The following is a 15,209-nucleotide window of genomic DNA, read 5'->3' as shown; positions in this document are numbered from 1 at the left end:
ACTAATTTATATTACAATAGTTAAATATTAAAAAAATAATAATAATAGTCCTCTGACTACTGTTAGTAAGAGAGCTATTGTTAGTTTTTTTTTTGTTTGTTTAATTTTTATCCGTGCAATCTGTTACAATGTAGGACAATAAGAATTATAGATGTAATATTAAGGGTACAATTGACAGAATGAAGAGGTATTCCGGTTGAGGAACTGTGACAGAGTTAATTAACGATATTCCTTACATTTTTTTCCACGAGGTTACGACACCACAACCTTCTGAATCTTTTTTGGAATAAGCCAGGAGTAGTATTGACTGAGTTCAGAAATGAAAGGATCAAGATCGTCGGACTTGTTCGGTTTCTAAATAGTAATCTGTAATCACGATGGCGATTAAATTATTAACGCGATCATACTTGTACGATTTACAATAATCGTCGACATTAATCACATTACAATTTGACCAACAGTGGTGCGGGACAAAACCCACTTGCAGCCGGCTCGCGCTATTTTCGTGTAGTTCAAGACCTTATCGTTGTTATTGGTGTAATGTAGAAAAATGTAATTTCGTTAAAATTGTACGTCTGTATTATTATTATTATTATTATTGTTATTTTTACCACCGGCGAGAGGTTTAACCGAGCCCGTAGGGATGAAATCGAGATGGAACGACGAGAACCGGCGGAAAAAGTAGCAAACGGCGCTACAAGGTTTGCACTTTAATGTACCTTGAGCGTGCCGCCACCCCTATAGCGAACGCGTAGCCACCGGGCACACAAGAGTAAGAGGGTCAGCGTAGAAAACTCGGTGGCGGCGGCGGCGGTGTTGCCCATAGTATTCATGCTGCCAACGAGTGGTGACCAACCTGCAGCGACCGGTGACCAGCCTCGTGTCGCCGCCGGTTCAATGGTTGACCCGCACATCTCGATGACGGTCGTCTCGCCTGCGTTCTTATAAGCCACTGTTCTACCGTGTACGACACCACCTTCTTGCCCCGCGTGAATCGCCATCGAGACTCGCGAGGATACCATTTTTTTATTTTAAGATCGGTTTCCAAAAAAACCTAAAAAAAAAACCATGCTTCTGACCGCGGACCCGCGTGTCGATTGTCGCTCGCATCGTTATTGCCGACGTCGCCGACGTTTTCACTAAGTTACCTACGGTAGAAACACCTTTTTTTCTTCTTCTTCTAAACACCCATTAGCAGAAGACACGGTGTCCACGACAAGTGAGTAAAATCAACAATGTTATATTATATTATGATACATATTTAACCGGTACCCATGGTAGATCGATACAGTAAGTCTGACATATATGAAGCGTTATTATACTTAAATATTTATTTTACGCGGACCGTCCGAACCGGAATGAAACAGAAATCACGTTTTTGTCTGTGTGTTTGTATTGTGGTGTAACAACGACACTGTGTAAAAGCACAACAGTGTTTTATTAATTTTTGTTAATTATATCTAAAACAACCGGGATACGATATTTGCACGCTTAACTAGCGTTTCAATTGAAAGAGACTGTAGTTAATTAAAAATAAATAAATAAAAGGTTTAATGTTACCGTAAAGTAGTTTTACCTGTATACATTCAACCACAGTGTTTTGTTAAACATTATACTATACACTGTTTAAGTTAACTATTATATAAAATAGTCAACAATAGCGTAGTGAAATATTAGGTTACCTATATTTAAATTATAATTGGCAAATTTGTTAATTGCTCCGTTATCGATCCCATTGTCTAATCGCATTTAATTAGGATTATAAAAAAAAAAAACTTGGCAAGAAAATTATACCATCGTCCAGTAATCACTGGAACTAAAAAATAGCAATTAAAAAACTGGTAATTCGAAATTACACCACATCTAGAAATCAAGTATTAATAATTATACTAACAAGTATTATAGTAAGTATTATGTAAGTGATTATAGTTATAAGTATCGAGTATTTTAACATCTACGCTAATGTAAAACCAGAAGTAGCTTGTTTCATTAACACCCGCGTGTGTATTAAATGTTAATTAAAAATCTACTAGTTTGCTATAACGATTTATTATTCTGTCGAGCAAAATGTTTCTATATTATTAGTCGTTATACTTTTTTAGCATTAATTAAAGCAAATCCCTCATCTGTAAAAAATGTATAGAGTATAGACTGTAAGTGTTTGAATATATTGTGTACTAATTTATTATTGTACACATATTTTATTGAATCTTTTATAACCAGTAATAATAAAATAAAGTTTATTTGACTAAATGAATTGATTACTTCTAATTAAATATATTTTGTTAATATTTTGAAGTAAGATTATACGAATGATGTTTAGTTTGAAGCTACTTTGTAGGTAAAAATTAATTATTTTTGTTATTCCTTTTGTGCACAGATTGTAATAAGTGCATTTTTTTCGAGAAATACAATATATCAATGGATACCTAATATTGCTTACAAAAAATCTAAAATACCGATTAAATCATTTGGTCGTTAAGGCCATGTTGAGTTTTTTAAATATTAGGAAATTTCCCAAGGCATTATAAACATTCAAACGTGTCTTCAGTAAAATGTGTTTAATAAATTCACCTGTGCGTTAAGCTATCGGTATACTTACCATGTAATATTGTAGCACAAAATATGTTCTCTCGTAGGAATTTGTTATAAAACGTTTTTGGGGTGATTAAAAGCTCTAGTTATACACATAAAACCGTTCTACTCACCGTGTAAAACCAAAAACAAAATACTGACGTTTTTAGATAGCAAAAAAATATCCGAAAAAAATCATAGTAAAATAAAAGCTAAAATTAGAAATTATTGAAATAAGATAAATGCGAAAAATATATATACAAATGCCAAGACGTGAATGAAAGTGGTAAACGAAAATAAGACTTCTCTCTGTAAAAATATATTTGAAATTTATAAAAGTCGTAAAGTACCTACTTATCATTAATAAGATCAATTTATCTTTTTACAACGACATAAAAACATTTTTAAGGTTTGTTATAAAGTACCTAGTACCTACTGAGCAACTATGGTTGATAGAATTTATGCATCCAATATTGGAAAGAATTTTTCTAGAAACCCGAAAAACATTGAACATCATAATATATTATGTAAGACAATTAAGTATAGATTAAAAAAAATAATTTGGAAATAATTGTGTTAATCGATTAGGTATAAAAAAACGAACAGTCTGTCCCAAAAGATTTCAGTACATTATGCAATACTACAATATGAAAAAGTCTTAGGAATATATTATTGTCATGAAAAGTAATAGAAAATAGAGGAGTCAAATTTTTATTTGTAAACAACAAAAAAAAAATGAGAGGACACCAATAAGACATTTTTGAATTCGTACTTTTTTTCTATTTAATATTTAAGCTTATACATATAGTTAGCAAATACATATGTCTGTGTTCCTTTACATTATAGACATTTTATGTTTTCAGTCGATATGACTACGATACACGGGTGTACAATAATAGTAAGATAACTTATTCTCTAGAATAAGTTATGACCCCATAAAAGTATAAATAGGCTAAAATATTTAAAATAGGCTGAAATATGTTTAAATGCATAACAATAAATATATTTTATTCTGTAAATGAAATGGCTAACAAGAAGTTATTATGTTGTAACGTTAAAGTTTTAGAGATTGTCATGAATGAATTTAGAATTTCGAGCTAGTAAAATATATATTTAATAAAATAACGAGGGAGGCGTTAATAATAATAAATTGGTGAAAAATGAAAATTAAAGAATGGGTGTTTAAACATTTGTCATCGCAAGTGTAGTTCGAGGCGGTTGCCTTAATGGACTATTATAGCTTAAATCAAAAATACTATTCTTTTTTTTTTGTAATACTTATATTTTACCTAAGTGACAGTCAAAAATCTTTGTATATATTTTGGTTGCATCTAAAGTTTTGTCCAAAAATAAGTTTCTGACGATCCTAAGGACTTAGGTACGACAATAATATATGTTATTTTATTTTTAATAGGTTTTTTAAACTAAATTAAAAATGTTTAAAGGTATTGAAAAATGTTCGTTGTTTTTATTTAATTTGTTATTACGTTATTCAAATATTGAACATTTTCTACAGCAACTTTTTATTTGAATTAAATATGTTATTATGGTTTTGATGATAAGATTTGAACAGCAATGGCTTAAAATTTTGATCACCAAAACTATAGCTAATCCGAACAAATTAATATATATGTTTTTGGAAGTGAGCGGACGAAATAATATTTCCAGCATAAGGTTTGATTTCTAGGGCAAATGAAAACTACAAATTAGTTATGCATGTAATATTGTAGGTACAGTAGGAGGTGTATAAGCGTTTCAGAATTGCATAAAAAACGTGTAAGTACAGTTATATAATTTTACATTTTTGTATTCTACGACAATGATTCTCTTCTAGTCTTCTAAGAGGACGTTCACCCCATATTTATTCATCTTTTCTTAACGGCATGTACTCACGCGACTTGTTTAGCGGGCGACGGAGACAGGATAGCAGCAGTACAGTAGTGACAGTAGAACCGAAAAACCGATTGATTTTTAATTACTGTACGCCAATAGGAAATGTTATTGCCATTTGCCACAGTCAATTTATTATTAGATTTTTGACTTGGCGCATTAGGCAGGCTAATACGCGGTAGAGGATTAGGATCTATGTATATTTTTTTCATCCAGGTTTATACACATACACACCACACACACACATCAAAATAGCTGTTAAGCAACAACATGCTGGTATTTTTGTTTTCAACGTGTGCAATAAGTATTACACATTATTTTCCGTTAGTCGTGCATCCGCTTGGGCGGATTATTCGTATCTCATCCGTCGCCAAGTGCGGTCACGTCTAGATTGTACACAAAGACAATAGGTTCGGCGTTAACGTGGTTGCGGCGGCAATTGCCAAAACATAAACACGTGTGTTTTTAGACAGTCACAAGAGAATAGGTAGGTAGGTATTCGAGGCGTCTCGGGCAAGAAGGTCGTCCGTGGACGCGACGCTAACGTGATCGGAATGATCATCCGCCGACGGAAGGTGCTAAAAATAATACTAATTTAACGTTACAGGTACTACAATACAACAAAAAAAAAATTTAAGGCGTTGCATAATATTATATTATCTTCTGGTTTTAATCGTTTCACGCGTACCACACACGTCATTGCATTATTCGCTACCTGTGTGCGCTAACACTGCGCACGTTTCGAAGAATATAAAGTACAGCAATCGTTTAACGATAGGCGTTCAATAAATAAATGGTCGAGGCTTACGATATAATATATTTGATTTGAAACAATATATTGTATTACTCGAAAAAAAAATCAATCGCACATATAAGAAATAAAAAAAAAACACTGGGTTTAGGTCGTCGAGGGGAAGGAGCGTATTGATGGGGAGGGAGAAGGCCACAAGTCGTTAGAAATTTTTTTTAACTAAAATTGATTAAATATGATTTTAAGAAAAAAAATTTTACCTACGTGTCGTTTACAAATATCGATAAAAGCGTTGAAAAGACAGAAATGTACTTAAAAACTGTATTTTTAGTATTAACGTTGATCTTTGACGCAACTAGAAGGGGGGGGGGCTAAGAAAGATTGGACTCTTAAAAACCTCTGTAAGTGCCCTCAGAATTTCAATAAAAACTATAAACCTTACTTGGGGGCTGTGCCTAATTGTGGTTGCTGATATTTTTGTAAACCCTGAACGAGTTTAGAAGGATTTGAACTTTCCTAGCTCCTTTTAGCTCCCTATCTTCTCCTCTCTAGTTGCACCAATGGGGTGGATACTGTTAGGGTTGATCGTCTGTGTTATTTGTACCTTTTGTTTAGTAATACGTTATAAAAGTTTGATTACAGAATTTTCAGAAAACTGTATATGCCTCACTCTAAATCTACTTAAAAGACTTCCGTAATCTGTTGTGGCCAATGAATACTTATCGAAGACACTATACGTTTTCTTGTACCAAAGGTTTCATTTGTTCTTAATTTAACCATAGGTACTATATTATATTATTTGCTTGTACAATATTATTCGAATTAATTTACTTAAATTAAGACTACAATTGAGTTGACCAATTATAATTTATTCGTTGTCTTACATGTTTAATAGATCAGTTTATTTTACAACTTAATGTACATACAAAGTTTAAGCCCATCGCAATAGTAACTTATAATTTCGAACGGGTACGCAAATATCAGTTTTAATATATAAAGAATACTATAAATTGTATTTACTAATACAGCATAGCACCGTTTAACTGAATTTATTTACAAATTACAAAATTAAATTTGTTAATTAGATAGCGCAATGAAAATATGTATTATATCTATTTTACCACATTTTTTTCGAATAGATGTTAATAGGCAAAATAACATAATATTATAAAGTAGAGAGCTAGTTGTGTTTGTCCTAAAACTATAGAACAAAACACACGGTAGGCTCGTGGGATGTATGAAATCAGTTGTTATAAATAAAAACATAGTTGCTACTGTTGATTAAATTATCTCAGACAACGTTGTCGTACCCGCCTTTGGCTTTTAAACAAAATTTTATTCTATCCCGGGGGGTGTCGTTATAAATGGATTTTCTTATGTTCTCCAACATGTGGGGTGAGGGGAGGGGGTGAGAAATAGAAATTACGACTGTTTGCACCAAAGCCGACAGTTTCTTATATGGTTAGACCAGTTACCGAGTTCCTATGGTAACGACGTTCAGCCGCAAAATGTATGTCTAATAAGATACAAATTACAATGTTATTTATTTAAAAAGTACAACCTACCATTATTTCTTGTCGGAAAGATGTAGTTGACCGTCCAACGATGAACATACATATAGTATAGAATTAGGTACGATTCATATGCCCGTCGGTTGATTTTGATCGATATCCACCATCTCTTTTAACAGAGATACTCTATTTAATTTTGTCTTCATTATGGATATTAACAACCGAAATCCATCCAATATCTTTAATTCTGGTTCTTTCCCTATCAAAACCTCCATCATTGGATTAATTTTAAGCGCTGGCTTTTATATTTAATTAGGAGTATTTACAAGTGGTATAATTTGTTCCCTTGTCTCATTGCACGCGGTCTGTTTTTAAGGATTTTTGTAAAGGCAATATTTAAGAAAAAAGAGGTTTTAATAAATATCAATTTGTATAAGCTTCCAGGTATTAATTTTTATTTAAATAATTTTTTTTTGTTGAAAAATACAGAAACGTAGTACCTACATCAATAGTACAATATGCGAATAAATAATAAATAATTACTTTTGAAGTTTCCAACGAATTATTTCTAAATCCGTTTGTAGTTAGATTTTCCACTGTATGCAACGTACAACTTTCAAATTGAGGTGGTGGTCGAGCGCCGTATGCCTGTCACGTAGGTACATTAAAGGTTATCACGGCCTTTGCGCTAACAATAAATGGGAATAATGAATGTTAAGTGGAGTGAGAAAAAATATATTGGTGACAATACGGTGAATATAATAAAAGAGGAAAATCGTGATTGAAATTTGAGTATAGTTGTTTTGTCGGCAAAAGTGTGGCGTGCGTTGATTTAATAATTACTACATTTTTTTATTCTTAAAAATCAAAAGGTAATGGGACATAAATGAAAATGAAATACAAGTCGGTAGCGTGTGCTCCCAACCACGGTTAATCCAGAAATGTGATTTATTTTGTAATTTTATTTATGTTTTTCGATCCGTGCGACTTCGAGATAAAGATTAAAACAAAATCTTCTAGTAAATTATTATTTTTCTCCGACCGCGTGGGCGTTTTGATTAATACTTTTTAAAAGACAGTAAACAACGTTAAAGCTATATTCTCGGTAAATGGATCGTGTTAGCCTTTTCAAAACTTTTAGAGATGTCGGGGTTTGGGATTTTACAATGAATTTGATAACAGTCGTCTGTCGTGTGGGGGAGAAATGTGAACAGAAGATTGAATGGAAACGCATCAGTGTAGCGTCCAAAAATATTACTCAAACCACTTTCACACGTGGTTTGGCGGCTCAACTACAATATTGACCCTTCGTTTTTGATATAATACTATCATATCATACACACACACAACATACATGTCTACTTAATCTGTTAAAAAAACCATATTTATTTTATTTGTTTCGAATAATAGAATTCCTGTTTGTTTTCAGATCTAAAACAATGTACGGGCTACTGTTAGAAAACTTGTCGGAATATATAAAAAAAATCTATGGCGAAGATAGATGGGAAGAAATCAGGCGGATGGCCAACGTCGAGCAACCCAGTTTCAGCGTACATCAAGTGTACTGTGAGACTCTTATACCTAGGCTGGCCAAAAAATCACAAGAAGTAAGTTACTTCTTGAATGCGGTAACGTTTTAAATATTGTACTACTGTTGCCATTTCGTTTTTATTTCTCAAATAGGTATTGGGCATAACTGAAAAAGAGTTTTTCGAACAAATGGGAGTACACTTTGTGAGTTTCGTCGGTCAATACGGATACGACCGAGTGTTGTCGGTTTTGGGAAGACACATGCGAGACTTTTTAAATGGTAATACAAGTTTTATTAAATTTAACGTTTTTCACTAATAAAACATTTCATCTCTGTGAAAGATGTATTTTTATATGTTTCTTGATGTTGACTTGAACAATTTGCGTTAATAGTCACAGGCTTTCTTAATCTAAAGAGTTGTGAGTTGTAGAGGAATAGCACTAAACACTGAATACAAATTGCTATCAATAGTAGTGATAAAAATATTAAGAATATATGCAGAGTAGGAAGAAGGAAATTACTAAAGTTTGTTAAATACAATTAAAAATACAACAACCACAGATCGCATATTTGACTTAAGGCAAACTATAGAAATGCACTTTGCATACGCTAAAAATAGTAGATTTAAAGCAAGTGAACGACAGAAAAATACTGTAAATAATGTAAAAATATAATATATCAGATTTAAATAACTTCGGTTACAAATAAAAAGTAAGAACTAACGACCAATAATAATTGTACGAACGGTATAACTCGGTGGTCCTCTTTGACGATGTTAAGCTTAGCACGTTACTTTGAATAGGATGAAGCAAATAATAATATGACTAATAAGTTAATTTTCAAAAATGTTTGAAAAATGTAATTTATATTATAAAAATGGAAAACATCTCGTCATTGAACAAAATTATTTTGCATCAATAGCTCGGAGGTATAAATATTGAATTCAATATGAAAAACCAAAATATAATATTATGCGTTAAACTTGCGTTGATGATCTAGGTCGCATTTTTATTAAAATTAAAAACACCGCCGCCGGGCAGTAAAATATGCAATATTTAAAATTAGAAAAATAATTCATAGCACTATGAAACCGTGTATTTACAACATTATTGTTAAAATTCTATTATGCTTGTCCAGTTTTTTCAATCGCTTACTTGAAATTGTATTTATTCGCGACGTGATCGAAAAAATAATATTTTATTCAACGATGACGTACATGATTCGACCTTGTCCAAACCGAGTAGTTTTTTTCTTCAAATGTATATGTTCTCAGTTATCCAAATCTAATTTTATGTGTTTAGAATGTATAATTGAATTATTGTTTAATTTTTATAAAAGACAAATAAAAAAGTTTAAGTTAAGAATGTAATCTGTTGACATTAACAATCTATTATTTTGGATTGTTTTTGATTAATCTGACCATCAGTCCACGTTCCAGATTATCGTTTTTTTTTCTAACAAGACATTTGGCTGATTCCTTTAAAATTTATATTTTATACTATTTTAACCTAAAATGTTTTGTTCTAGTATCTGTTGTAAAACATATGTTTGGTTTTTAATACGCATACACAGAATTAATTTTTGGCTTTTGCCATTTTTTGTATTATATTATAGCAATAATTTAATTCAACATAATTGCAATAACAATTGTATATTTTTTAACAGACCAGAAGTAAATAATAGGTACTAGTGGTTATAAGCAGCTTAATTTCAACGTTATTATTTTTGTTTGTTCTTTTTAATTTTAATACAATCATTACAACTAAATAAACTACTATATCATTTTATAATTTAGCAAATGAATGTATAGATAATAATAATTATTACCAAACATAAAATGGAAACTGTACAATATAATTATTTTGCACTCGTTCAGCACAAGATTTTTTCCAATAAAAATGTTTTGTACACAAGTAAACTAATTGATTGCAGGAAATGAGCTCAAAATATATAATGAATTAAAGCAGATGACTACTGATTAATGTTGGTTGTCGATTGATTTTAATAAAACAAACGAATCTGAATTACAAGTGTGATGGTTAAATATTAAATACGCGTGGCTTGTAATTAAAATTGTTAAAACATAAAACGCTGTTATACAATTGAAATAAGTAAATTAATGTGTTCAATTGTCCACTTAGGGTTGGACAACCTGCACGAGTACCTAAAGTTTTCTTACCCGAGAATGCAAGCACCTTCGTTCATATGCGAAAACGAATCCAGACAAGGTCTTACATTGCACTACCGGAGTAAACGACGGGGGTTCGTTTACTACACGATGGGTCAAATCAAAGAAGTGGCTAGACATTTTTACCACAAGGTAATAACATTCAAAAGCTCCATGGTCGTTTAATATAAACCGACTTGAGTTAAATCTGTATTTTATTTATTTCAGGAAATGCGAATTGAACTTGTCCGAGAAGAAATTTTAATGGATACTGTGCATGTGACGTTTCAATTGAAATTCGACAACAGAGCGTTTACTTTAGCATCGATGACAATGACAAGAGAAGAAAAACACTTACCAATAAGCGCCTCTGTGCTGTTCGAAATTTTTCCATTTTGCATTGTGTTCAGGTCGATGACAAATATCAGACGTAAAATTAATATATTTTTGCTTGATATAGGTTTTATTATGCTACACCCAATAGCTAGTAATTCGCATTTCAGATACATTTTTTCAAATAATAAGAATATAATTTACATACAAATATAATAATTGTGTTATTCAAACTTGCTGTACTGAATTCGATTTTTTATTTTTTACTATACAGTTCAAACATGATCGTCCAGAGCATTGGAAACTCGTTAATGGTCATTCTTCCAGATTTGGTGGGGAAAAGAATAACCAACTGGTTCGATTTGGTCAGGCCTTTGATAGCTTTTAAGTTTGAAATGGTAACTATTCTAATTTAGTGGCTGGGCAATAACAAGTATCAATATAAACACGCTTAGGTTAAATACATTAATAACTCTATTTGCCTAATAAAATAGATTTTGAATCGCACCAATAATATATTCGAGCTAGTCACCGTCCAAGCGGTGCTGTCCAACAGACCTTCGGAGAGGCATGTGATACTCAGCGATGAGTCTTACTTTTCGCCGGAGGAAAACAAACTTCGACTTAAAGGTATGGGGTGTGCTTTTTATGTGAGGTGTATGTATCTTATCGACTTGTTAGCTACAAAAAAGATTCATAATTGTTTAGGGCAAATGATATACATGGACAATTGGCAAATGATGATGTACTTGGGTACACCCGTGATGCCAGATCTCAATGCGCTGGTGACAACTGGTCTATACATAAATGATCTCTCCATGCACGATTTTAGCAGGTACAACATTGTGTAGACGTGGAGTTATCACATAGACGTTATTATGACACGTCAAAATCTTAAGGCATGATGAAACAATGAGTAAATTGTGATAACCCATCACGACAACTATTTGATTTCTTTTATACTTTAGGGACCTGATGTTGGCAGGAACGCAGCAATCGGTCGAATTGAAATTAGCACTCGATCAGGAGCAGTTGAAGTCGAAGAAACTCGAGGAGTCCATGAGAAAATTGGACGAGGAAATGAAACGTACCGATGAACTATTGTACCAAATGATACCCAAGCAAGTGGCGGACCGTCTACGGTCTGGAGAAAACCCGATAGACACGTGTCAGGTGTGTGTCCATTGTCGGTGAACCGGCGTTGCGAAATAGTTCATTAATAATAATATATATATATTCGTTTTAGATGTTCGACAGCGTTTCTATACTATTTTCGGACATAGTGACCTTTACGGAAATTTGTAGTAGGATCACGCCAATGGAAGTAGTGTCAATGCTAAACGCCATGTATTCCATATTTGACACGCTTACCGAACGGAATAAAGTGTACAAGGTCGAAACCATTGGGGACGCGTACATGGTGGTTTCGGGTGCACCGATGACTGAAGATAATCACGCGGAGAAAGTTTGCGACATGGCGTTAGACATGGTCGATGCCATTACGGACCTCAAGGACCCGTCAACTGGTAAAATTTTAACTGGCTATCAAAAGAAAATATAGGAGACTATAATGTCACCGACGAAAGTACAGCAACAATGCTTACGTATCGATTATTTTGTTTTTGATGCTATGCGCTAAAAAACGGTTTACCTTGTTTTCGTTTTTACACGTTTCATATTCTCTTGTGGTTGTAGGATCTCATTTGCAAATCCGCGTGGGAGTGCATTCTGGAGCTGTAGTCGCTGGCATTGTGGGTTTGAAAATGCCGAGGTATTGTTTGTTTGGAGATTCAGTGAATACGGCTTCCAGGATGGAATCCACCAGCGAAGCCATGAAAATACATATTTCGCAGACAACCCGAGATTTGATATCGGCTTCTTACACAGTTAAAGAACGGGGTGAGATTTACGTCAAAGGAAAAGGTGAACAATCAGTTTATTCCCACTCCAGTCGTGTTGCGATCGGGCTATAAAACAGTAATGTGCTTACAGGTGCCATGAAAACGTATTGGCTTGAGCACAGAGAGAGAAGGCCACCTCTGAGCCGAGTTCTACCACTAGCCAACACGGACTTGCCGGAATTAGAATGGGAGAGAAGTGCAGACGCGGTTTTCGACATCGTTGAACGAAACAACGATAATATTATAAATATGCAAGCAGCGGAGGAAAGAGCTAGAACATACTCCCCGGTAACTTTCCAAGAAGTAGCCAGGCATTCCATATCACGGTCACCGGTCACCGAGTATTATAGAGGTAAAAACTGACAACAGCTACTGGCGGGTATTTTTATTTTGCTTAGGCGCCCATTGTTCATTAACCGTTTTATGTTATTTAACTATATATATCTTTGTAGAGTCTAGATCGAATTCGATTAGCTGCACGCCAATAGTGTCGCAAAAGGAATTGCAGCGGTTATCGTTGTTGAACAGGAGCTCGTCGCCTCTATCGAGGTTCACGAGGAAAACGGAGCATCCACAGACTGGCGACCTATCTTTGGCAGCAGTGCAGAGATACAGGTACACGAGAAACAGAGGGGGGAGCATAGATTCGCAGACAACACCGCATTCGTCGCCGGAAACGCACAAGGAAATAGCTGAACGTTGGATTGGCATAACCACGGTGGAGGAAACGCAAACCGAACCGCAAACGATCACTCAGTCGGTGGCTTCCAAGCCCAACCCCGTCTTGGTTCACGTGGCCGACTACGTGTCTTCCGATTGTTGCATCGACAGTTTCGACTCGGACGACCAACAGCTAGACATGACAGCCACGGAAACGTCTTACAACGTCGAGGATCTGTCACTGTCGCCATCGCCAGTTCAGGTGTCTTTCGAGTTGCCGGACAAAAAATCGCCGACGGTTGTTAAGTCCGCTGCAGAAACGGCCCCAGCGGCGGCACAGATGACCGCGTCCAAGTCGGACGGAGAGATAGGCGAGAGACGCGACATAGAAACCGCGACGAGCACCACCAGCTTAAACCGGAAAACCCAATGTTGTATGAGCTTCAACAAGGGACATTCGAAGTCATCGTCCAAAAAAAGATCGTTATCACACTCTTGCCGTCTAGTGTGATCACCTGATCCGACGGTAATCTAATAATTGTAGGCAAATAATATAATAATATATTCTATTCGAGTCCGTATACACGATAATAATAATCTTACTATTCCTAGTCAACTAATTAACCGAAAACAATAAACGCGTTACGGTTCAAATTTTACTTATTGATTCGGTTAATTCACACCGTCGTTACTTATAAGTATAAATTATTATGCATAATATGTATTTTGTTTTCCTATGTGTGTGCATATTACTTGTTCGCGATTCGAGTATTAATGTATTACGTTTAAGTTGGCTATTACATATTATTATTGTTAATTATATTAGTGTCCTAACGTAGATTTACAATATACAATGACATTTCAATAACGCGCACCCTTTTTTCTATGTATTAATCGACGAATCCCTACGACCCTAAAGCCATATCGATTCGCCTTGTATTCTCAAAATTAAACATTTATGTGTTATAAAATTAAGATTATTGACATTTTTATTTCACCTTAAAATAAACCTCAATAACAATAATACAGTCATTATAATTGGCCTTAATTGACTCGTTTTATCAATGTACAGCTACATAAATATACTCCGAGTGGTAAAACTATACATAAAATACAGTGATTAGTGGCTAAAAGTTTTTATAGTAGTTATAAGAGGATTTATTCCAATGTTTTTTCTCATAATAGGAAACTATTATCACTATTTACAGAACGACTGAAAGATAGAGTTTTGTCAATTGAATTGGTTTCTAGGTAATTAATCAAAACTAAATCTTATAAAAAAGAACAAATTTTTTGTTTTTTTGAATTTGATTTCAATTTTTCAAAAATGTAATTACTTAACTATTTAAACTCTTCAAAAAGTTGTATGGTAAAATACTAAATGATATAAGTATTGACAATTTTTACAGCAAACCATTGCTGCGTTTCTAGTGCCGTCCTTCAGCCGAGTTATTTTCGCTATAAATAACACAATTGCTTTTCTTTTATATGCTAAAAATTGAAAATGTATTTTTCACTTTTCAGTGCGATATGGATTAATGAAAAAAAGCAAATTAATACAAAATTATAGTTTAAAATAATTATTCCATCCTTATAAATACCTGGTTATGGATATTCTGGATGATCTAGTGTTGTTATTTAGATAGGTCATAAATCGAAACAATCCACTATTTCTCTCGACTAAGTATTAACTACTAAACTTGTATTAACTTACAAAATGATTTGTACAGGTTGTGAATTTTTTAATAAATAGTAAAAACATTTTGCACAAAAACATAGAAAAATAATAATCTAGGTGTCATAGACACAATGATAACCTACGATAGATAATGTCATCGGCTTTGATTTTTTGCAAAAAGTATGATTTTGTTGAAAGCGGGAAATAACCATC

The 15,209-nt window shown here is 33.6% G+C and overlaps 1 protein-coding gene across 1 annotated transcript; it reads left to right on the top strand.

The window, feature by feature from the left end:
* The first annotated feature begins 847 nt into the window (after positions 1-847).
* Positions 848-14,337, top strand: LOC126846273 (soluble guanylate cyclase 88E-like). The gene is made up of 13 exons (XM_050585561.1): positions 848-1,219; positions 8,156-8,333; positions 8,410-8,536; positions 10,399-10,577; positions 10,653-10,834; positions 11,032-11,155; positions 11,252-11,387; positions 11,466-11,592; positions 11,726-11,930; positions 12,004-12,283; positions 12,453-12,680; positions 12,750-13,010; positions 13,111-14,337. The coding sequence occupies exons 2-13, from the start codon at positions 8,166-8,168 to the stop codon at positions 13,827-13,829; spliced, it is 2,736 nt and encodes a 911-aa protein (XP_050441518.1). The 5' UTR covers positions 848-1,219; positions 8,156-8,165; the 3' UTR covers positions 13,830-14,337.
* Positions 14,338-15,209: the final 872 nt, after the last annotated feature.

Source organism: Adelges cooleyi, unplaced genomic scaffold (genome assembly GCF_023614345.1).
Source record: "Adelges cooleyi isolate 19-005CV unplaced genomic scaffold, UGA_ACOO_1.1 ACOO_flye_CR_arks_rails_tigmint_CR_PRNA_9, whole genome shotgun sequence".
Taxonomy (NCBI): Eukaryota; Metazoa; Arthropoda; class Insecta; order Hemiptera; family Adelgidae; genus Adelges; species Adelges cooleyi.
This window is presented reverse-complemented; position numbering and strand designations above follow the sequence as displayed.